Source organism: Miniopterus natalensis, chromosome 2 (assembly GCF_054644295.1).
Source record: "Miniopterus natalensis isolate mMinNat1 chromosome 2, mMinNat1.hap1, whole genome shotgun sequence".
NCBI lineage: Eukaryota > Metazoa > Chordata > Mammalia > Chiroptera > Miniopteridae > Miniopterus > Miniopterus natalensis.
Window position 1 is genome coordinate 154,484,373 of NC_142082.1, and position 26,125 is coordinate 154,510,497.

At 39.0% G+C, this 26,125-nt stretch overlaps 1 protein-coding gene across 5 annotated transcripts in view; it reads right to left on the bottom strand.

Moving 5' to 3' along the window:
* The window catches only part of PPFIBP1 (PPFIB scaffold protein 1), a 156,964-nt gene that overhangs the window by 51,147 nt on the left and 79,692 nt on the right, over positions 1-26,125 (bottom strand). For all 5 annotated transcript variants that reach the window (XM_016199107.2, XM_016199106.2, XM_016199105.2 and 2 more), the window contains exon 3: positions 3,429-3,527. In XM_016199107.2, the coding sequence (XP_016054593.2) occupies positions 3,429-3,492 (64 nt within the window). In that variant the 5' untranslated portion in view covers positions 3,493-3,527. The remainder of the gene's footprint in view (positions 1-3,428; positions 3,528-26,125) is intronic.

Sequence of the window (26,125 nt, forward strand, 5' to 3'; positions counted from 1 at the left end):
TCATACTCAATGGGGAAAAGCTAAAAGCATTTTCCTTACGATTAGGAACAAGACAAGGTTGTCCACTTTCTCCACTTTTATTCAACAGAGTATTGGAAATCCTAGCCAAAGTAATCAAGTAAGAAAAAGAAATAAAAGGCATCCACATTAGAAAGAAAGAAGTAAAATTGTCATTATCTGCACATGACACAATACTATAGAGAGAGATCCCTAAAGAATCTGCCAATAAAACTAGAACTGGTAAATTCAGTAAAGCAGCAGGATACAAAATGAATACTCAGAAATGAGTTGCATTTTTATACAGCAATAATGAACTATCAGAAAGAGAAATTAAGAAAACAATTCCACTTACAATTGCATAAATACTTAGGAAAAAATTTAACCAAGGAGGTAAAAGACCTATACTAGGAAAATTGTAAGACACCGAAGAGGAAAATTTAAGAAGATATAAATAAATGGAATCATATATCATGCTCATCATTAAAAATGTCTATAATACACAAAGCAATGTATAGATTCAATACAATCCCTATCAAAATACTAGTGGTATTTTTCACAGAACATGAACAAATAATTGTAAAATTTATATGGAACCATAAAAGACCCCAAATAGCTACAGAAAGAATAAAGTTGGAGGTATTATGCTACCTCCAACTACATCAAATTATACTACAAGGCCATAGTAATCAAGACAGCATTGTACTGGTATAAAAACAGACATATAAATCAACGAAACAGAATAGAAAGCCAGGATAAATCCACATCAAATGGTCAATTAATATATGACAAGGAAGCAAGAATATACAACACAGTAAAGATGGTCTATTCGGTAAATGTTGTCGGAAAAATAGACAGATACATAAAAAAAAGTAAAACTAGACCATCTTCTTATACCATATACAAGAATAAACTCAAAATAGATTAAGGACTCAAGTGTAAGACCAGAAACATAAAACTCCTAGAAGAAAAGATAGGCAGTAAACTCTCTGACATTACTCTTAGTAATATTTTCTCTGATGTATCTTCTTGGGTAAGGGAAACAAAAGAAAAATAAACATACATATGATCAAGAGACATATGAAAAAATGCTCAAAGTCACTAATCATCAGAGAGATGCAAATTAAAATGACAATGAGGTATCATGTCACACCTGTCAGAATGGCTACCATCAACAAAGAAACGAATGTCAAGTGCTGGCGAGGGCGTGGAGAAAAGGGAACCCCAGGACACTGCTGGTGGGAATGCAGACTGGTGCAGCCACTATGGAAAACTGTATGGAGTTTCCTCAAAAAATTAAATATTGAGCCCAGCCGGCTTGGCTCAGCAATTAAGCATCAACCTATGATCCAGGAGATTGTGTGGTTCAATTCCTGGTCAAGGCACATGCCTCAGTTGCAGCTCAATACCCAGTAGGGGGCAGGCAGGAAGCAGCTGATCAATAACTCTCTCATCATTGATGTTTCTATCTCTCTCTCCCCCTCTCCCTCCCTCTCTCTAAAATCAATAAAGACATATTTTTTTAAAAATTAAATATGGAGCTGCCATTTCACCCAGTGATCCCACCTCTAGGAATATATCCTAAGAATCCTGAAACACCAATCAGAAAGAACTTATGCACCCCTATGTTCATAGTAGCACAATTTACAAAAGCTAAGGTCTGGAAACAGCCCAAGTGCCCATCAGTAGATGAGTGGATAAAAAAGCTGTGGGGCATTTATGCCGTGGAATACTATGCAGCTGTAAAAAAGGATATCTTACCCTTTGAGACAGCATGGAGGGATCTGGAGAGTATTATGCTAAGTGAAATAAGCTAGTCAGAGAAAGACAAGTATCACATGATCTCACTCATATGTGGAGCTTAAAGATAAAAATAAACTGATGAACAAAAAAGATCCAGAGACACAGAAGCATGGAACAGATTGAAGAATCTCAAAGGGAAGGCAGGGGCAGGTGGGAAAAGATTAACCAAAGAATTTACATGCATATATGCATAACCCATGGACACAGACAATAGTGTGGTGAAGGTCTGGGGCAGGGGGCAGGTGCAGGGTGGAGGGGGTCAATGGGGAATAAAAGGGGACATCTGTAATACTTTCAACAATAAAGATAAATTAAAGAATAAATAAATAAATAAACAAATGGGACTTCACAACAAAGATAACAAATAACAAAATGAAAAGAAAACCTACTGAATGGAAGAAGGTATTTGCCAATGATACATCCAATAAGGGGTTTATACCCAAAACGTATAAAGAACTCATACATCTTAACACCAAAAAAGCCCAAACTATCCAATTAAAAAATGGGCAGAGGTCTGAATAGACACTTCTCCAAAGAGAACACATAGATGACCAATAGACATATGAAATGATGCTCAATGTCACTAATCAAAGAAATGCAAATTAAAGCCACAATGAAATATCACCTCACCCCTGTCAGAATGGCTATCATCTATAAATCAACAAAGAACAAATGTTGGTGAGGAAGTGAAGAAAAGGGAACCCTCCCACACTGTTGGTGGGATTGAAATTGGTGCAGCCAATATGGAAAACAGTTTGGAATTTCCTCAAAAAAATAAAAAATAGAGCTACCTTATGATCCAGCAATTATAATTCTTGATATATATCTGAAAAATCCAAAACACTAATTCAGTTCAACACTAATACCCCTATGTTCATTGCAGCAGTATTTACAATAGCCAAGACATGCAAGCAACCCAAGTGCCCATCAACAGATGACTGGATAACGAAGATGTGATACATATATACAATGGACTATTACTTGGCCATAAAAAATGAAGTCTTACCATTTATGACAACATGGATAGACTTAGAGGGTAATACGCTAAGTGAAATAAGTCAGTCAGAGAAAGTCAAGTACCATATGATTTCACTTATATGTGGAGTCTAATGAACAAAATAATTAACAAACAAAACAGAAACAGACTCACACATACACAGAACAGACTGGCAGCTGTCACAGCAGAGGTGGGTTGTGGGGCTGGGTGAAAAAGAGGAAGGGACTAAGTACACATTGGTAGTTGCCAAATAGTCAAGGGGATGTAAAGTATAGCATAGGGAATATAGTCAATGAGATTATAATAACTATGTATGGTGCCAGGTGGCTACTAGAATTATTGGGGATCACTTCATAAAGTATATATTTGTCTAAACACTATGCTGTATACCTGAAACTAATATAAAATAATATTGAACGTGAACTGTAATTGAAAATTTAAAAATAAAAATAAAAATTCTGGAAGAAAATGGAAAAGAGAGTCAAGGATGAAACCATAGGGAACCTAAAGGCATTGGAGAGAGCCAATAAATGAAAATAAGAACGTGGAAAGGTAATAAAATGGTTGTGATGAAAAAGCCAAGACAGTAGAATAAATGGCAGGATTCCATATTTTAGAGGATGCATATTACCTGCTATAATACCATCCATCTGCTCCAGCGCCGCAGCCAACATGTCACTTGCATCACTCATCATTTTGTTATTTGTCAAGGGCAAATTCCAACCTAGGTCTGAAAAAATAATGATGTTATCATTACATCCTTTAAATGATGCATGCTTCCTGGCAGGTTTGATAATTCAACCTCAAATGATAACTCCACCTAGCAGGCAAATATGAAGAATTTCTGAAGTAGTAAAGCTGAATTAACTGGACCATTTAACAAGCTGTGGCAAATTGTCACTATACTGCAAGACCACATGATATACCTGTGTCAGTTAATAAAACAAGTGAGGTTCAGTTCTTGCACTCAAGTTGTTTAAAACCCAGTAGAATGCTTTCTGTGCTGCACTCTGTTGAGCTCTAGGTCTCCGTGAAGAGTATCAGGGATGGCTGTGGAAACTTGCTCAGGGCCCTGAGGAATGCTGGGTAGACAAGACCTCTCTCCCTCCCTGTTCCAGCCCCACCCAATCTCTACCCTCTTAATTTTGCTCCTTTTTTTCTGTATAAGGATTACCATAAGACCTGTCTAAGAAAATGGTTCTCATTGTATATATATATATACATATATATATATATATATATATATGTATATATACACACACACTAAACACACACAAATCTGCCATTTTCTAAAATATGTTCTTATTGATTTCACAGAGAGGAAGGGAAAGGGAGAGATAGAAACATCAATGATGAGAGAATCATTAATCGGCTGCCTCCTGCACAGCCCCTATTGGAGGTTGAGCCTGAAACCCGAGCATGTGCCCTGACCGGGAATTGAACGGCAATCCTCTAGATCATAGGTCAGTGCTCAACCACTGAGCCATGCCGGCCAGGCTACTGCTATTTTTTAAGATAACAATAGCTACCATTTATTGAGTGCCTATAGTGGTCCCTATACAATTACATAAATTATCCATAATCCTTAATCATGACAACTCTATTAAATGAATAAATTCACCTCCATTTTATAAATGAAATCAAAGACGTTTGTTGACTTTTACAAGGAAACATGCCAAGTAAATATAGCAAAGGCCAGTTTTTAACCTTGGTCTGATTTCCACTACAATATTGGATTTGCTTATCTGATTCTATCTGAAAGACAGGTTTATGCCGAAACTGTCACAATCTACTCACTCTTTTACGTATTTAAAAAAATAGACCGAAATTAGCCTTGTAAGAAATTTGGTCATAGCACATAAAAGTCAAATCATGTGGTTTTCAATATTAATTAATGTATTTCAGGTACCAGACTAAGTACCCATACAAACACTCCCCACAGGCCTAACTAAGGCTCTTGCTACTTTGCAGATGCTGTGATGTAACAAATACCTGGGAATTAAAGGGTATGCTGTTCAACAGAAACCTTTGCCCTTTGTCTCCAAGCAGCCAGATCTCACTTACCATTTTATGTTTCTACAAACATATTTACAGTTCTGATAAAGAGCTTGTTGGGTTAGTTCTTTATGTACATTCATTTTAATAATATGCCATTTAATCAATGTGAAATATTACTTTGATTTTATAGTTTTATAGATGTCATCTAAGAATTTCCCAGAACTTCACTCACTTCAGAAGGTATAAAATACCAATGCCATGTTATGTGGAAATACTACATCACAAAAATACCCAAGGTATGCATTTATAGTTACCCAGAAATCAGGGGGTTAACCAGCAAGGTTATGAGCCTAGGTAACTCTCAAAAATTTACTTGCACATTTAGCTACTTCAGAGAGGTAGGGCACAGATTTAATAATCACATTTCAGGCTGGAAGACTTAAAACGTGAAAACTGAGAACATAAAGGATTAAGCCGAACAGCCTTCAGTCCTTTACTTTCATATAATTAAGTGGCTTGCATTCCCTTTCATTTTAAAAGTTGCACTTCAAAGCTCTCTAGATACCATGAGACATATATAAAGGGACACATGTCAGGCTCAGCTATAAACATGGGAAATGCTAATAAAATAAAGTAATGCTCACAGTGAAAAAAACTCTCCCTGCCTCACCAAATTAGAAAAACAAATATCCATCTTTGTTAGCAACTATATTTCATGTAGAGCACGGACACTTCCAAGTATCACAGGTAGTTATCTACTTTTCTGTTCTGTTCAGAGCCTTTCAAATGCTATGGCAGGGAGGCATGAGAATCTAGGCCATGCTTTTCAAAGTAGTGGAGAACCAATTTTTAAAAATATTTCCAATTCTTCAGAGACCAACCCTTTGTTTAATATCATAAAACTATGATGACAATATTTCACTGTTAAAAAAGCTTATAAATGTTTACTCTTGATCTCTAAACTTATCACATAACACCCTACATGTAACAGTAAGGAGAGGACAGACAATACACACAATAAATATGTATATAATATGGAAAAGGTGGTAGGTGCTAAGGGCTAAAAATGGAACAGGATAAGGGGGTCAGGGGTTTGGAGGGGTTTGCAAATTAAATAGGGTGGTCAAGGAGAATGACAGATTCACAGGTCAAAGATCTCTTTAATAAATTAAAAGTAGTCAAGGTACAGGTGGTCAAGTTCGGTGGTTTCCAAATATAGATTCCTACAAATCAATAAAAAATGGAAGGGGTGACAGCATTAACAGACCTATAACATTTTTATCAATGAAAATACTGAGAGATGCTTAATGTATTAAGAAATTTAAGACAGTGTGATACCATTTTATATTTCATCAGTTGGCAAAAGAAATTTAACACTGTCAAGTATTGGAAAGGATGTCGATGTTTCTCTCTCCCTCTCCCCTCCATGCTCTCTCAATTAAATAAATAAAAATAAAAATGACAAAATGGGAATTCCACTTCTGATAATGGTGGAATCGATTTTATTGGACAAACTGTCCCACAAACAGCAATACAAAACACTGGATAAATAAAAACAATTCTTAAGAAATTAGACAGCCACCAAAAGCAGGTAGAAACCAGAGGCAATTTGGCTCTTGAGTAAACGGAACCATACGAGTGAGACTCACAGTTACATATCTTTTCACCTGTGGGTACTTCTCAGTCCAGGTGATACAGAGTGGCTACTTCTCATGAAGAAAATCATAACCTTATTGGGTCAAAGGATAGAAGGGGATAAAGTTCTTACATTATATACAAAGATGTTTAATACTAATTCATGGCAGGCTGTGGTAAGTTAAGAATACATAATGTGATTCATTAAAATTATTAAATAAAGAGATATACGTAAAAAGCCGATTAGATCAATAAAATAGAACACTAATAAAATCCTCAACTGAGCCCTGGCTAGTGTGACTCAGTTGGTTGGCGCATTGTCCCATATACCAAAGGGATTCAGGTTTGACTCCCGGTTGGGGCACATGCCTGGGTTGTGGGTTCTGACCCCAGCTGGGGAGAGTGTGGGAGACAACTGATTGATGTTTCTCTCACATTGATGCTTCTCTCTCTCTATCCCTGCCCCCTGGTCCTCACTCTAAAATCAGTAAACATATCCTCAGGTGAGGATTAAAAAAACAAACCCTCAACTGATCCAACAGAAGGCAATAAAAATGGAACAGTGGACTGATGGGAGAAACAGAAATCAAATGGCAATATGGTAGATTTAAACTCAACCATAGCCCTGGCCAGATGGCTCAGTTGGTTGGAGCATCGTCCAGGGCACCAAAAGGTTGTGAGTTCAATTCCCGGATAGGGCACATACCTAGGTTGCGGGTTCAGTCCAGGTCAGGGTGCATACAGGAGGCAACAGAACTGATGTTTCACTCTCTCTCTCTCCCCTTTCCTCTCTCTCTAAAAGAAATACATAAAAACATATCCTTGGGTGAGAATTAAAAAATAAATAAAAAATAAACTCAATCATATATCCATACAATAGAACATTTTTCAGCCAAAGTTAATGAACCTTAATGCAAATTATGGACTTTGTTTGATAATGATGTGTCAATGTTGGTTTGTTGATTGTAACAATCTGGTATCACACTGTACCATACTGGCATGGGATGTGTGGGATTATGGGGGAGGCTGTGGTTGAGGAGAAGGGGTATGTGGGAACTCTGCACTTTTCATTCAGTTTTGCTGTGAACCTAAAATTGCTCTAAAGAAAGTGGAGGGAAAAAGTATTGACACATCAACGTGGATAAAACTTGAAAATATTAAGTGAAAGAAGCCAGTTACAAAAGACTATATTATATGATACCATTTACAAGAAATATCCAGAACATGGAACTCTATAGAGACAGAAAACAAATTACTGGTTTCCTGGGGCTTGGTGTGGGGACGAGGGTTGGGGGAAATAAGTGGGTGATAGCTAAAGCATACAGGATTACTTTTTAGGGTGGTGAAAATGTTCTATAATTGACAGTGGTGATGGTTGCACATATTTGTGAATATAATAAAAACCACTAAATTGTACACTTTAAATGGGTGAATTGTATGGTATATGAGCTATATCTCAATTACGCTGTTAAGAAAAACACAGAAAACTCAATCATATAAATAATTACATTAAATATAAATCGAATAAACATTATTAAAAATCAGACTGGTTAAAAAAAACCAAAAAAACAGACAGACCTAACTATATGCTGTTAATACAGAAATATAAAGTGAGCGCTGGCTGGTGTGGCTCAATTGGTTGGAATCTTTTCTCATACACTGAAAGGTGGCAGGTTCGATTCCTGGTCAGGGCATATAACCAGGTTGCAGGTTCAATCTCTAGTTGGGGCACAAAAGGAAGGCAACTGATTGATGTTTCTCTCTCACATTGATGTTTTTCTCTCTCTCCTTCTCCCCACCCCTTCCTCTCTCTAAAATCAATAAAAAAAGAATCATCATCCTCAAAAGTCCACGTTATACTCACCATGATAGGCCATCTACATGTAAGGCCATAAAAGAAGTCTCAGTAAATTCCCAATGGTCTTTAAAAGACTACAAAGAAGAATAAAAACAGAAGCCTGAAGTGCTTAAGTACTAACACTAAGAATAGAATTTCCATATATATTAAAATTCTGACTTGCCAATGGCCTGAGGTATTTTAGAGGCAGCCTAATTGAGCGAGCATCTGTGTTGACAAAGCTATGCCAATTGTCATGGATGGGTCAGAGTATTTTCAAAAATAGAAAGGCTAAATAAAAAGACTTCAGAAAATCCTATGCTCTTAAAAAGATTGTCCTGTATCCTCAAAAACACATCTGAGAGGAAGATTCCCCTGGGCGTTCTCACACACTTAATGCAATGGAATGTTATTTCAATACAGTGAAATATTACTCCACAATAAAAAAGACTGAACTGCTGATACATGCAACATTATGTTGACCAAAAGAAGCCAGACATAAATGACTATGTACTGTATGCTTCCTTTTATATGAAATTCAAGATCAGGCAATTCATGGTGATAGAAAGTAGAATAATATTTACTTGTAGGAAGTGGAATATGATTAGAGATACTGGGGAACTTCCTGTTCAATACATTGACTGAGGTGTTGGTTACACAAGTTTATACATTTGTCAAAGCTCATCAAACTATACATTTAAGATGTGTGCATTTCAGTGTATGTACCTTTCATCTCGAATTTTAAAAACAAGGAATGAAGGCGATTGTTAGAAATTAAAACTGAAGTCATTTTTTAAAATGAACTAAATAAGTAAATGAATTAATATAAGGAGGAAAAATGCATGGACTTATAGTGATAATACGTCACAAATCAAGGATAATAAATAATCCAATTACAGATCTGAAGTCCAAAATAAAAGACAGAATATCCAAATCCCTTTGTTCTAATTCTTTGTTTACCCAGAAACCTACTGATTATAATTTGGCCTTTTAGGTGGACAAAACCATTTAGAAAATTAAAACTTCAACATCCAATGATTCTCACATAAGAGCAAATTGATTTCTGAACTCTGAATAACTAATACATACTTCTTTGAATGACTTGCTGAAAGAAAAGGTACCAGGAAATACAACCACCACAACAAAGGAACTGGGTTTGGGTTAAAGGTCATAGTTCAAACCAGAGAGCCCCCCCCCCCCCCACTTGCTAAGTGATGTGAACAGAGAGAACCAGCTGTTTGCAGGAGTGCTCAATCTAGTGGTTTCTCACTCCAATGGCTTAATTAAAAACAAGTTTAGAATAGTCTTAAAGAAGCAAGAACCTGGGGGTAATATTCACATATTAGAGTAAGGGACAAAAAAAGACCCAACAGAAAAGATTTGGGGTATATTTTAAGCTTGATTAGGACCCATTTAGAGCAGATTTGGATGGGGTAAAATATCAGGGAAAGTTCCAGCAATGGGTGTGGTGGCTAAAGGTTTGGCAGACAAATCACAATTTTTTGCAGGGTTGCTGACTAACTGATGCTTTAGGTCAGGCTAGCTGCCCAGTTTCTCTGTGAAGAAAGAAAGAAAGGCTGTAAGAAAATTACAAAGTTTTTTTTAAACTTTGGTGAGAATGACATTTGTCCTAGCTTTCTCAGCTTTCCTTAGGTAAAATGTTTAGGTTTGAAAGAGAACTTCTAATTTTGTGCCCAAAGACAGATACAGTTCGCTGAGATTAAGACACTTAAAGAAATGCTTCATTGAAAGAGAGGAATGTTTACATATATTCTACTAGGCTGGTGAAGCGCCATATTGTTACGTGGTCATTATAAAAACAATATATTTTCCATATAAATCACACACAGATTTCTCACCAATTTCCCCCCAAAGATGCTCACTAGGGATGTTAATCAATTGCACAATGATTTCCAATGTATGCAGCAATACAATCTTAGGAAAGATAAAATGTTTTAAAGATGGAAAGACCAAAAGGGAGTAAGAAAGACTATCGGTGGTTATCAAGCTGTAGTTCCTGGACCAGCAGCAGCATCACCTGGTAGTTAGTTCGAATGTACATCCTTGGGCCCCACCAACCTGGGTTTTTACAAGCTGTGCATGTGATTCTTGGGCACGCTCCAGCACAGTACTAAAGAGGCCAGCTTTCCTCTTGGGACAAGCAGCCCCACCCAGAAGAGGTTGGAACTGGCTACCAAGGTAAACAAGGGCAGAGCTCCTCTCCCCAGTCCCCACTTCTTACTTTTAATCCAAAAATAACAGCTCTGAAGAAGCAATTATGTTTTAACCCAAAAAAATCTCTCCCTTTAAACTTCAACTACTAAGTCTTCAACTACTATGTCTACAACATGTTAAGATTCTTAAGCAATCCTCCTCGCCTTCTCGTAGTCTGCTATGTATCTGTCATCACATACTTTCTCTTCCCCACTGTGTTAGTCCAAATCCTTTCACCTTCAATCTGCTCTAACATCCTGGTAAAATTAATTCAGAATCATGTGAAAAGGAAAACATGGTAAGAAGTGGGGATCAAAGGGCAGGGACATGTTGAAAACAGGAAAGGATCGGGATGCTAGCAGCAGGGGTGATAACTATTATTAAAACGTTTTTACAAATTGTGAAACTGTAAAGTAAGTAAAATATTGATGATATAACTGGAAGTGTAAACACTGACTATATTTGATGATATTAAAGAATTATTTTAATTTTTAAGTTATAATAGTTCTTTTTGTAAGAGCTCGTATTTTTTAGAGATGATTAGCAAAATACTCATGAATGAAATAATTCAGTATCTGGAACTTGCTTTAAAACAATAAAAGAGAAGGGAAGACGGTAAAGATACACATGAAACAAGATTAGCCATGATTTGATCATGTTGAAGGTGAGTGATAAGTACATGGGGGTAACCTTACACTATTCTATCTACATTTTCATATATTTGAGATTTTCCATAATAAAATATTTCATTTTTCCATTCATATCTTTAGACACGAGGATTCTGAACACCCTTGACCATGATATATTGTCTTAAATATTTTATTTTTTTCCAACATAACTTCAAGCACACCAAGGGCTCACCAAATATTTACAAACCAAATAAGAAAATACTTGCTCTATTAACCACCTGCATAAACACAAACACTCAGAAAACGAAGCAGCCTCTCACAGAGAATTGTAAGGCAGAGCATAAAAAGGGGAGTATAAATGACTGTGTAATAGTAAAAGTTACTTCTCTTGCTCACTAACTAAAGAGTGGCAAAAATGACGGGGCCAAGCCGGTAAGTGTTTAAATAAATGGAGCAGCAAGGGAAAACAGGACAAGATAAACAGAAATGAGCTTTCCATCTCTATGCTGTTAATATTTAGGAATGGTAGCCAGAAAGGAGTTGATAAAAAGGTTCATACAATAAGCCAAGATCCATTACTTCTTGAATAAAAGGATGTTGCTGCTATTTGAAAAACTGGTATGTATTAAATATCAGTGAATCTGAAGATCTTGTGATAAATTGAATGTCCCTTTTCTCCCAATCTACTATTATTGGTCCTGTGACTGCACGAAGAAGTTTTGAATTTGTCCAAAGTAACTCAAGAGGTGAGATTTGAAACCAAAACCCATGTTGTTTCCAGTGTGCTTCTCACTGATTCGGTAGGTATTTATCACACAGCCGTTTGCCCTCACCAGGATCGCCAACCTCCACGAGAGCCTCACTTTAACAGCATTTGTCTCCTTGACTCAGCTGTGAGCTCCTTGAAAAGAGGCTGTTTCTGATCTCTGATCCCTGTACCTCCTGTGGCAGACATCAGAGGCCTGCGGTGTGGCGCTGCGCTCCAGGGGCTCCTCAAACACGCTCACTTTTATGTCATAACTGTTTCAGCCCCCACATGACCCGTTTTGGCTAAGAATGTGACCTTCCTCTTAACTGCTTAAGCCAGAAACCTGTCTCCTCACCTTAACTTTATGATAAATGTGGCTAAATTTGATCATTGCTCTCACCCTTTCTATCTACAATCTTACAAGACAAATTTTCATACTTTTCAAGATGTAGGTGAACCAAATTCACTGTGCTACTTTGGAATGATGTTATTGCTAAGGGTTTGCAAATTTAGTTCCCAACATGATGGGGGAGTATCAGGAGGGCTGAGCAGGTTTTAACTTCTAATTTTTCAACCCACTCTAACCTGAGCCCCCACCCATCTCTTCTTTGTAGCTCTTAAAAATCAGTCAACTCATCTGGCTCCTACTATGCTACCCAAGTCTACCAACCCAGACTTAGTTGGCTAAGAGGTAAGCAGTTCTGGGATGTGGGACCCAGATTATATCCTACGGAAGGCAGGAGTGTGGATTAGCTGCTTGAGGCTCTGAAAGGAGGAAAATTAAGCTGCCTATATATAAGCACCCTCTAAAGGAGTGTTTTATAAATTGTGGGTCATGACCCCTAAGATTAAAAGGAAGTGAAATAATTTTAGTAGACTGCAATCAACATTTATTTAATAAAACAGAAAACATCAGAGTGTCTCACAAGAAGAGAAGGTTAAGTACTGTTCTGTGAAACTTTTGATTTGGTTATATATACACATCTGCATGCAGTAAATACTGAAGGCCTACCGTGTGCTAGGTACTAGAGATAGAACAGTGAAGATGACAAAGGGAAAAAGAAAACCATTTCTGCTTTTAGGTAGCTGACATTCCAGTGGTTTCAGAGTGTGTGTGTTTATGTGACATGGATATATATGGCATCATAATACAAGAAAGTATATCTTATACTGGGTCAAAAACATTTGAGAAGGGCTGCTCCAAAGTCATTTAAAATGTGGTCTGAACTGGTGTTGGTCCACCCACTGTTACTGGCCTACTATGAGATAAGCACAGAAATTGAAAATAAGTATTTAGAATATTTTATAGCAACCTGACCTTCCTGTGATATCCAATTATGTGATAATTTTCTGGCCCAACCAATTTTTTTTTTAAAATTGAGTTTTACAGAAAGAATCAATCCATGAGGGATTGAAAAACAAAAACAAAACAAAACTGGTCCTTCGGCAGAGACGGGTGGAGAAGCACTGCTCTGGAGGACACCCTGCATGTGTGTGGTGGGAGTAAGTGTGTACACAAGCACTGTGACTGGAAGCTGCAGCCACGAACCATGGATGGAGAGCAAGGTGGGCAACGCGGGGAGTGAGAGGAACCCTAAAAACTGGGGAGTGCGGTTCAGATTTGTTCTTTCTGCACACATGTCAAATGATAAAAATAATTAAATGGCAAGTAGAATACTGTTAGCACTGACAATGACGATATATAGTTAAATTCAGAAGGAGTAAAGCAAAACACCACTTTTGGTTGTATAAAATTAACATCAATGGGGGCCATATACTTGAACTACTTACACATCTAATCACAGTGCATCACAGCACCAAAACAGTATAACTTCTGATCCGCTTTGTTTCAATTACAGCAATAAAAGCTGTATGTTTTGTGCTAAGTTTTCATTGTTTGTTATTCATACAACATGGCCCAAAATGTACGATATTTAAAAATGGAAGCATCTTGTCAGGATACCAAATTGATTGGGAAGTGTGATTAAAAAAACAACAACTGTGGGCTTAAGGAAGAGTTTTGTGGGGGAATAATACTTTATAATAACTTTGAAAACTCAGCTGTCTGCCTAGTGGGTAATTTCTGTTGCTTTCTCTTTCAACCGGGTGTTAGTTACACTCTTGGCTGTGCAGTAAGTGAAACGTCAGTGTGTTTTTCCTTTGTAGCATACATGCTTCTGGCCGTCATCAGCAGTAGAGAGATGTTTTCAGCTGTTGGGGAAAAAATATCAAAACCAGAGCCCTGAAATTATCCAGTTGAAAGTACGAAATATATTCTTAACATTGTTATTCACTATTAAAGTCTTAACAGACATACGGAAATTCTGTACACTTAACGAGTACTGACCCAAGTGGTAATGGGTAACAATGCTTTTCAGGTCATTCACATTTCAGCTCTGAACGACTGGCACTGGGCGGCAGGAGGAGATGTGCTTGAGGGAGGGGTAATGAGAACCAGGAAAGCAAAGCCAGAAATTATTTCCCAACCCAGGCGGTGGCAAACTACAACCCATAAACCCAACCTGGCTCACTGCCTGTTTTTGTAAATAGAGTTTTCATTAGAAGAGAGTCACACTCATTCGTTATGCTGCAACAGCAGATTTGAGTAGTTATAACCCTCAAAGCCCAAAATATTTACTCTCGGGCCCTTTGCAGAAAAAGTTTACCAGCCCCACAGCCTCCCAGACCCCCCTCCTCCTGGTCTCTCATTCACCCACTGATTAAACAATATTTCTTCAGTATCTGTTATGTATCAGGCACTGTTCAAAGAGAAAAAAGAAAAAAGGAAGGAAATAGAAAAGTTGTTGCTCTCACGTCAAGAAACCATAAATAAATAAATAAATAAATAGACGTAAATATACAGTCGGTGCAACGGTGATAAGTAATACGGGGAACAAAGCGAGCAGGGGAATAACACTAGCCTGCTACGTACCAGGCGCTGCTTCAAATGCTATTCACGAGTTAATTCACGGGATCCTCACAACAACCCCGCAGACACAATATTTACTATTTTATGGTGATAAAACTGAGGCACAGAAAGATCACCCAAGACAAAGAGCTGGAAAATGGACTGAAGCCAGTCCGTCGGACTCCAGAGCCCATGCTCTTAATTACACGTTGTGCTGGCTCTTTGTGCAGAAAGAAAATAGCAGGGAGTTAAAATCTTATTTTTTAATTTTTATTTTTTTACTTTATTTTTAACTATATCTTTATTGATTTCAGAGAGAGGAAGGGAGAGGGAGAGAGAGAGAGAGAGAAGCATCAACAATGAGAGAGTCATTGACCGGCTGCCTCCTGCACGCCCCCTACTGGAGGTCGAGCCCACAACCCGGGCATGTGCCCTGACTGGGAACAAACCACAACCTCCTGGATCCTAGGTCGATGCTCCACCGCTGAGCCCCGCCCGGCCGGGCAGGGAGTTAAAATTTTAATATGATAATCAGGGAAGGCCCCGATGATAAAGTGACACTGAGCAAAGCCCTGAAAGAGGTGAGGGAGAAAGTCACGTGGCTACATTGGAAGAGCTTCCAGGTAGAAAGGAAAGCCTACAAAGGCCCCAGGGGAGGGAGAGCTCATGTATTTGGTGTTGAGAAAGGGAAGGAGGGAGGAAGGGAGGAGAATTTCCGTAGTGAAATGCACAGGCATGTATCAACATTCCCATCACCTTGTGTATATTTCGATAGGAAAGCTAACAGAGTTTGATATATTTGGGAAAAAGAAACGACTCAAGGGCTGTGGCCTATTTCATAGAAGGGTGGAGTGGCCATTTACTGAGGCAACTGTAACCGATCCTCCATCCACCAAAGGAAAGCAGTGAGAACTATAAAATTAGCATCCACAGAGAGTCATCACCTGCCATCCTTTACGGCAAAGCATAACAAAACACCTGGAGCTTGTATGCGAAAGCTGTATGTCATGGCAGAACACCCAAAGCAGAACCCATGCCCACAGGGAGCTTTCAGCACCCCCGCAGCACTTTTTTTTTTTAAATCTCTATTACCAGGTACCATTGCTTATCTCTACTGGATGCTATACTTGGCTAGGGAAAAGGCGTGTCTCTGGAAGGTGGGCTCACTTAACTCGGGTCCATGGGATGTTGTCTCTATCAGGCTGAAAGAATGAAGGTCCCACTTTTAATAATTTCTATGCCAAGCTTAGCTCAGGACATGGAGCTCAGCAAAGGTCTGATGAATAAATGAACAGCCACTAACAAAATTATTCATTAATTACCGCCAAACATGCTATACAGTGCCGCACAGGAGACAAGGGTGTATTAATGGACCTGTTTGGCTCTTTCAAGTCTTAGATCATCAACCTAGATTTTGCTTTCCCTTTAATAAAAGTCCTGATATCCCATAGCTCTCAGGAGAGGGAATAGGGGAGGCAGAAGAAAAGGACAGTAAATATGCTGAATTGTTTTGACACGAATTTGAAAGCTTGCTTTTACTATACCTATATGCTGAAGGACTGGGGCAGGGCTACCAAATGACCAATATAACCAGGATTTTCCATATTTTACTATATCTGATAGGACTAGTGCTTTAAAATGATGTGGATAAATTTATTCATATGTGTGTATATATATATATATATATATATATATATATACATATTCAATATTTATCATTTACCCACTATGTGCCAGAAACTATTTCACACACTGAGGAGTTTTCATTCCAGTGGCCATCCTTCAATCTCCGCATTTATTTCCCAATAAAGTCCATCTCATGGACCTAAGTGAGAACACCTGCCGGAGACATAATTTTTCCTCGCCACAGACAGCATCTGTCTTATTTTCAAGTGGAAGCAATAAAGTCCATCTCATGGACCTGATTAAGTGAATCCACCTGCCAGAGATACAACTTTCCTAGCCAAGTACAGCATCTGTCTTATTTTCAAGTGGCATTCCCAAAGTTGGATATTCTAAGGGATTAGAGTACAAATTCTACTTAAACTGGTGCTTGCTTGAGCTTAAAAATGGGCAAGGGAACAATATGCTTGGTTTTTACATTTTTGCTGTTTATACCATGTACTGAATGTCTGGGAATTATCTTAATCTCAGGATGCCCCAAGTCCTACCTTCTGTTAAAAAGTAATACAGTATTAAAAATGTATTTTTCCTTATGCAACTCCTTGCTATGTGTTGATTTGGTTGTCCCAGTACTGCTACAGAAAGCTGGGTTGGCTCCACTTCAAATGCCTGATATCTAATCTTGACTGGGCCTTTAATGTTACTCAACAATCCTTTTATTCACCATTAGTTCCCTCCCTATCGCATTCCTCATAATGACTGTCTCTAAAAATTCCTGTAAAACTCTCTCCTAATCTATTGCTATTCCTGCAGACCTTTAATCTCAGTAGAATATTTCACAGCCTACCATACAGAGAATCCTGGGGAACTCTCCTCTCCTCGCTCTAAAATTTCTATGTATACTTACTTGCCTATTCCTGGCTCACAGCCTTCCATCAAGGGAAAACTCTCCACCCTTACTCTTGATCTCATCCTAACCTTTTAAACAATTACTCCCTCATTCTTGTATATCTTCAGTCTCTTCCATTCCTCAGTTTCTTTCTGTTCAACCAATAAAATGTTGAAAACCTTCTGGACCTAAAATTCCTAGGCATAAAAAACAAACAAACAATTCCCAGATCCTTCTTTTCACCCTTTTTTTTCCTTCTTTTTACCCTTTATACATTACAGATCTAGCTTTGACTCTTAAATCTAGACAATTACACCTGGAAACAAGTGGTCCTCACCTGCTGTTTCACCTGATCCCTACTGCAATATGTGATATCCCATCACCAAAAAATGTCATCAAAGACCATCATCACCTGGAGAGGCCACATGACTGCGAAGTGGCAGAGAAGGGATTCAGACAAAAACAGAACTATAATAACACCCTAAATATTCATCAATGGGGTTCTCAATATGCACTGTGCAATTAATTTCATAATATTTTGTAAAGAGGGCCAAAAGAATTAGATTAAAACCATTCCGTTAGGCAACAAAAACAAACAAGTGGGACTACATAAAAATTTTAAAAAGCTTTTGCAAAGTGAAGGAAGCCATCAACAAAATGAAAAGGCAGCCAATGAAATGGGAGTACATATTTGCAAATCATTTATCAGATAAAGGGTTAGTATCCAAAACATATTTTTAAAAAACTCAGACAACTCAATAGCAAATAAACCACCTGACCAAAAAATGAGCAGAGGATATGAATAGATATTTTTCCAAAAAAGACATACAAATGACCAACAGGTGCCTGAAAAGATGCCCAACATCATGAATTATCAGGGAAACACAAATCAAAACCACAATGAGCTACCATCTCACACTTGTGAGAATGACTTATCAAAAAGACAAAAATAATGAAGATAAGGGTGTGAAAAGGAAGACCAAAAGGAGGGAGGAGGGAGAAAAACAGGGAAGAAAAAGCACTGAGAAAAGCAAATGGCATTTATTAAACGCTCACCTAACTGTAAGAGCAGGAGTGTTAGTGTCTTAGGACTCTGAGAGTAAAGAGAGACAAGCTCCCCAAAAGTTATGCAGAACCATTAACATACCCCAGGACTCTCATTTTTCTTAGCTTGCTGGAGGCTCCAGTGTGTAAGCAAAAAGTTAATGGGAGTTAGGAAGTCTTGCTATGGTGACAAGAGGGAAGCAGCTGCCAGAGACAATTTCTGCTAAAACCATCTTTCCAGGGGATAGGAAGAGAGATTAAACTTCAAATGGCCACCTGAAATGCTTTAGACCTATAGAGTAAGGTCCAAGTAAGAGAGCTGTATCAAAGTGTGCAAAGAAGATGGGTAGTTATTTACTCAAAAGAAGGAACTGGGGGTTCAGTTTCATTGCCCTGAATCCCAACAAGAGAGGAGGTCACAGGGAGGGAGGTCAAACTACTCAAGAACAGTCTATAAGCCAACATGGAAAACTAGTTCAGAGGATTGGTGTCAAGGGCAAAAGGACTACTCCAGGTGAAATGTTTAAAACATCCTCATATCTTAGCTCTGAAGGAAGATCCCCTCTGGAGAGTGTATTTTAGTTAATTTGGAAATTGGAATTCATGTGGGATCCTCTAGGCTTCTCTTCTTTGGTGCAGTCAAATGCCAGAACCACTGGGTTACTGGGTGAGTATTGGGAAGTTTGGGCTCCTCCCTGGATCTTCTTGGGCATTTCCAATGTCCTGTGGGATTTCCTCTCACAGGAAGCCGGGCATGGCAATCAGGAAGCATTGATTGAAGCTTATGGAGGGGTTCTGGTCCTTGGCACTGTAACGATCCCAATCTAGGAGACCCTCTCAAACTACCTGGTTGCCTCTGGAGTGATGGGGTTCCAGGTCTTCCTCTTAGGTACAATCAATAGCTCAAGGCTCCGTAAAAGAAACCAGCCAGAGACTGAACATCTGGAGTAGAAACCTACATTTCAAAGGCTACCTGAGATGGTTGATGTCCTTATTGTCTATTAGTTTCGTTAAAATGTAGCCTACTTCTTTGGGGTTGGCTAGCAAGTGATAGAAAAGCCTATTTTAACAAGCAATGCATCTCTTATGAGGGTGGCAGAGAAAATGATTCTCATTTATTAAATCATTTTTTAACAAGAAGAGGTCAAGTGAAGGAAGGATAAGTATGCTTGTTCTGTCTGACTCCATGTGAGAACTCCTTAAGAGGGCCCTTTCTCAAAAAGAGGCAGCAAAAGCAGAACAGATTCCCCTAAGCTAACCAAAAGCTTTCGCCTATAAGAAACTCCTCATTTAGAAGGTATTCAGTCTTGGGGAAGGGCAGGAAGAAAGGATACTTGGTTCTTTAATGATGAAAGAGGGAATTGACCTTTTGTTTTAGGGAAATATGAAGCTAGATGATGATCATAGATTAGATAGATAGATAGATAGATAGATAGATAGATAGATAGATAGATAGATAGATAGATAGATAGATAGAGATATGTATATATCTCTTATTTAGTAGAAATTTTATATTCTATTTCATCTTGATAGTAAAGATTACTGGGGCCTTTCACATGGAGTCAGAAAGGACCCTGACCTCGTGGAGTCAGAAAGGACCCTTCCATACTGCTACAGGCTCACAGAGGCATGCACGAGGAGGATGCTACATGGTATCTAATCAGCCCTACATTTGGTTTCCAGCAGTGACAGTAGTTTTATGAACAGATTGCTGCTATTTTAGAATATACTTGAGGGGAGACGAAAGCTGACTCATTTAGCAGAGACAGGAGAGAAGATCCCATTCATCCTGGTCTCTGAGGCCAGGAGAAACAAAAGTGGAGTCATGCCTCAATTCCCAGAAGCCTAAGGAGATCCATACCTATCATATTAACACACAACACACTTGGGAACAGGGAGTGAGGTGAGCTTAAAAAAAACAAAAAGTGGTACACAAGTATGATAGGAGCCAGGGGTCTGCAGGGGAAGAGGTTTGGAAGATGCCTGATCTTCCAGAAACTTGGAAAGGCCCAGAGGAGAAAAGGAAGACATCCTTCAGCTCGAGGATCTACACCTCTGAAGTGGGTCACTGGACAGCACAATGGCCTGCCAGAAAATTCAGCTGCAAGCTCCTGGAATAAACAGTCAGTCCAAAGCACTGGAGAGCTGTGGGTGTCAAAACACTCAGTTCAGCAAGGCTTGTGTGGAAAATAAAGGATACGCAAGAATGGTGTAACTATAACAACTGTCAAGTGAAAACACACTATATTTCAAATCCTCGGAACTCGGAATGGGTTAGACATTTACAGGTCAAGGACTTGGATGAAAAGGGAGTGGCTGAAGTCCCCTTACTAAAGGTGCTGCTCTCATATTTGTTTTCATTTAACACTTTTTGGCCTAGTGACTCATGAAATGAATGAGGGAGAGAGAGCTGTTATCTGCAGAACCAACACTGAGGTGCTCTGTTGGATCAGGAAAAGAGGTGAAAATTTAGCTAATTTACAGATTTCCTTCGGTGATTTATAGAAGATTCCAAAATAAATATTGCTAGATTTCTGAGGCTCATTTGTATTGAAGCTCAACTATACAGGTGGTCTGCTGGGTTGAACTGTGTCTCCCCCCAAATTCATATGTTGAAGCCCCAATCCCCAGTACCCCAGAATGTGACCTTATTTGGAGACAGGGTCTTTACAGAGATAATAAAGTTAAAATGGGATCACTAGGGTGAACCCTATTCCAACATGACTGGTGTCCTTGTAAAAAAGGGAAATTTGGACACAGGAATATGCACAGAAGGAAAATGATGTGAAAACAAAAGGAGACAGCCATCTGTAAGCCAAGGAGAGAAGCCTGGAACAGATCCATCCCTCGAAGTCCTCAGCAGGCTCCCACCCTGCTGACACTCTGATTTTGGACTTCCAGTCTCCAGAACTGAGAAGACATTGCTATTGGTTGACACCCAGTCTGTGGTGCTTTGTTACGGCAGCCCCAGCAAACTAATACAGTAGCAAGATGCTGAGTCGGGCAGCAGCAGACTGCCCAACTGCCCAGAGGAAGAGGACTCACGATTACAAAGGCACAGGGCATCCTATGAGGCAGAGTTTAGAAGGCAACTGGCCTGAGAAACCCAGCCACTGCTCTATATAGGAGAACGTGTTTTACAGGCAAGATCTGCTGGCCATGTTATATTCTTTTCAGTGACAACATTCAACAATTGCCTTTTATAACCAAGTAATGAACATGATACATTAATCCTATTAGATGCAGCATATTCAGCAATTTCAATTTCAACACAAACATTTGCAGAGCAATTACTTGCTCCCAGATTCAAACCCTATTTCTACTGAGTGACCCTGCAATGACCTCCAGAGAATGTCCATAGTTTTGAAATTACAAAGATAGTGCGTATGTGCGGTTGTTTTTCATACTTTCTTATACTCCTCCTGCCACAAGTAAAATGTTGGCACATCCATAAAGCTGAAAGAAGATTACAAAAAGACAAAAACAATATTCAACACCATGTTTGAAAATAAGAAACAAAACTGTCCCCCAAATCAAAGGCAAAATTATCATAATGGTATTTATTCAGTGTTTGGTCAGGGAGAGATTTATGCAGGATCCTGGCAGAGGATATGTGGATATATAACTTGTACATCAAAGCAATCTAGGATTGATAAATAGTTTTGTACCAACAATGAAACTGCTTAATAAAATGTTCAATTTAAATTTTTATAAGATGACTCATGCCTACCAAGAACTAGGTATCCTCCCATTTCTTCTCCTGCCAGGTCTCACATACTTCAAGTCATTTTCACAAGAGCAAACATGTCACATGAAAGAATGTCATGCCACTCCGAGTGGGAGGCCCTCCTCCACACACTAAAACCACAGTAGTCTGCGGGCTTTAAGTATTCAGTTCCAAACTTAGACGCTAGCAGTTAAACACATTCTAGATTGTAAATTACCCCTGCTCTTCAACTGTGAGGCAGGGCTAGCAAGCAAGCAGCACAGGTATATTTTCAAGACACATACATGTTACCCTCGTTATGCAAAAAACAGTTTGTGCAGCTTCATGGTAAAAGCCTTTTCATGTTTATGATCACTAATACATCACCAGGCTATCAGGGATTGCCACAAGTTGTCCAGGATTCTGCTTCTAAATAGGGCAAACAGACCTATTTTAATTTGGAAGCAAACCAAGTGACATCTCGAGTCAGGGTCACCATTCTGGCTAAGCAGGTTGGGTCCTGCACAGGGTGCCCTGCCCCTGCAAGTGGGGGCTGAGATCCAGCCTGTGCCAGCACCAGGACCGCATCTGCCTGCAGGGCCGACATACCCCTCCTTCTCCATGGGTACCCTTGGAATAAAGTCCAGAACCACCTCAGCAAAGGGCATGGTTTCACACATGTTTAGTTCAGGCAGTGAAACAGTCACTGGGATAGGAGTTTAAAGAACAAAAAGGGAAATGCTGGCAGGGACCATGCCATGCAGGGTCCATGTGGGCCATTTTGAGAATCTAAAGATTATCCTACATACACAGGGCTGTCGTGGAAGGGTCTTAAGCACAGGGGTGACATGATAGGGTTTGTGTTTCTTAAAAAAATCTTCCTGGCTCCTATGTAGGTGATGAATCAGAAGGAAGCCAGAGAAGATGGGGGAAGGCCCAGGTGAGAGTCGGTGGATGGACAAAATGATGACAGCAAAGTAGACAGGATGTATTAGAAGATGGAACTGACTGGGCTTTGTGAGTGACCAGATGCAGAGAAGAAAGTCTGAGAGAGAAGGAGTGATGTCCAGGAAGACGTCCAGCCTGTGCCATGAAAAACTGGGCAGATGATGACACTTTATAAAGAATACAGGAAGGAGCAAGAGTGAGGGGTCAAGGTCATGAGCTCAGTTTTAGAACTGAAACTCCCACAGAGCAGTGGGTTAATATGCCTTCTAGTAAAAGTTGGTATTAAAATATGATCTACCATTCTTACATTTTTCTTTATAAAATCTGAGAAAAACGATTTTGACCAGAGTTGTAAAAGCACTGCGGCTATGTGCTGAATATGAGATGTGTAGTTCTCAAATTATTCTCGATGACCACATACCTGTCCCCGATCCCAGAGTGTTCTTGGTTGGACCAGTTGCCCTAAGAGTAAACACATCTCAGAAGAAAAGAGGGAAAAGATAAGCCCCTGTGATAGGAGCTGTAGGTCACACAACTCCTGGATGACCATCTCCTTCTCCATCCTGCCCTACAATCTTCTCCAGTCCTCACCTAGAGATTTGTGATACATCAAGACACCAGATTCGCTAAGAGCAGTGAGTCTCACAGTGTGGTTGCCAGACCAAGAAGCATCAGCAGAACTTGGGAGCTTGTTAAAAATGAAAATTCTCAGGCCCCACCCCAGACCTACTGAATTGGAAACTCTGAGGGTGGGACTCGGCAGTCTGTGCTTTAACAGGTGATTCTAATGCACACTCAAGTTGAAGTACCACTGACAATTACGTTTCCTTCATGTCGCCTTCTTAATTTCCATATTTCTTTTTGCCTGTTAAAATTTCTTTGGTGCTTCACAATTGCAGTTGATATCAAAGTAAAGTTCCTTCCCCAGGTGATGCCACGCTTCCTCTTGGATCTCACACTATCTCCCTCAAGGTGCCCAAACACCCAGTTTCGTCTCCACTAAACTGAATCCAACCCATCTTCTTGAGTCACCTATTGGTGGCATGGCCTCCGGGCTCTGGGCTCCTTCACTTCATACCGATTGTCCCACTAAAGAATCCTGCCTTGTGTTGTAAGCTACTTAAACATGTTCACAACAGGAATCCTGCTTTTTATTTGAATTCATTACAGTGTCTAATATACAGAGAAAACCTAATAAAAGACTAACTGGTTGTTCTAAATCAGTGTTCCTCAAGGTGGAGTCTACCAGACAAGGCATGCTGAGGGTGCAGATTCTAGGCCCCATTTCTACCTATTAAACTAGAAAGTTCTGGGGACAGGGATCTGCATTTTCAATGCTCATTGAAATCTGATCACCCCTGAGGTAGACAAAATTCATCTCGAAAAGGACAGACTTAGATTAATTGCTTCTTGAGCACTGAACTCAGCCCTGAGCTAAGAAGAAACAAAAATGAGAAGAGCTTACCTTCTTAACCTGGGGTCTATTTCTTTCATGTACACTGCAGCTTGTCAAGTTTTAAAACAAGGCCATTCCATATGGTGCTCTACGAATGTTGTGGGATAATTTCCTATCAGCGTGTCTTCCCCAACCTATACTTATGGGATTGGTTTTCCAGCCCTAATGAATTTTATCTTTTTTAAAATATATCTTTATTGATTTCAGAGAGAGGAAAGGAGAGGGAGAGAGAGAGATAGAAACATCAATTGATCGAGCCCACAACCCAGGCATGTGCCCTGACCAGGAATCGAACCCCAATCGCCTGGATCCTAGGTCAATGCTCAACTGCTGAGCCACGCCCACCCGGGCAACGAATTTTATCTTTTTATTTTCAGTCCAGGAATTTGGACTTTAAGACTCTTTAGAAGATATTCTTTCCACCTATTTCTCCCGGACTTATTCATTTGTAAATTGTCAATGTTTACATTAGCTTCAACAAAATTTAAACATGGATTTTTTAGGTGTAAAAAGAAAACAACAAAATAGCTGCCAAATGGCAAATGGCATTATTTATAACTCGTGACACACTGTTCCACAACCAAAAATATTTCCTGGCTTTAGTTCTAAATTTAAACTTACTGCTCCACAACCAACTTCTCCACAACCTCCTCTTATCAAGTAGGTATGAGCTCCATCCCCCCATACACACCCCAAATATGCCTACAGACAGATCTACTGTCAAAATAGTTACTACAAAGCATGCTATGTAAGAGAAGCAGAAGGAAGTCCGGAGACGAGTGACTTTTAATACTATTGCAAGAAAAGTAGGTATGAAACAGAAATGACAAGCTCTTTCCTAGAATTAACACTGGGTCTTTATCAAAACAATTTGTGCTCATCTTTATCCTGTCAAACACACGCAAATTCTGTTTTTAAAACTGTACTAATTAAATTTTCACCAGTCCTTTCTAAAGTAAGCTGTGTAGGAAAAACAGACATGCACACATCTGAGGTGTCTATAAAAATTATCAGCCTTGTATATATATTGTCTTACTTTTATTTTTAATTGCCAAATTCCATTTCCGAGATTCATTTTAAGGGGATAATTTTAATAAATGTTCATGGGAAGAACCTATATTGGCTCATTATGGCTAGCAGAAAACTGGCTTCTTTTTTTTTTTTTAATTGAGTATACTTAACATGTAAAAGTCACCCTTTTTAGGTGTACAATTCATTGAGTTCTAATAAATGTACACAGTTGGGTAACCAACTGGAAAATTAAAAGGTACTGGCTTGCATTTGTGGCTCGATTTACATTTTTATTGGATGGTGCTGGTAGAGATTATTTCTATCCCCTCTTGTCCTTTTGCAGCAGCCACCACTTTCCCACCGCTAGCTCCTGGCAACCATCGGTCTGATTTCTACATCTAAAGTTTTGTCTTTGGTAGACTATTAAAAATAGTTCCTCCTCTTATCTTGTATCTTCTAATTTTCCATAATCATCAAGTGCTGTTTTTGTAATTAAAAAAAAAAACTTATTTTTATCTTCAAAATATCTGAAAGAGCTTTGATCATTTCCTGTAGTTATTTTCATTAATCAACATCATTTTCATTAACCAGTTCCTAAGCTGGTCGGCCACCACAAATGCATCCTGGGTAGCAAACTATCTTCCAAGAGGAGACATGCACAAGTGGTTCATAATTGAATAGA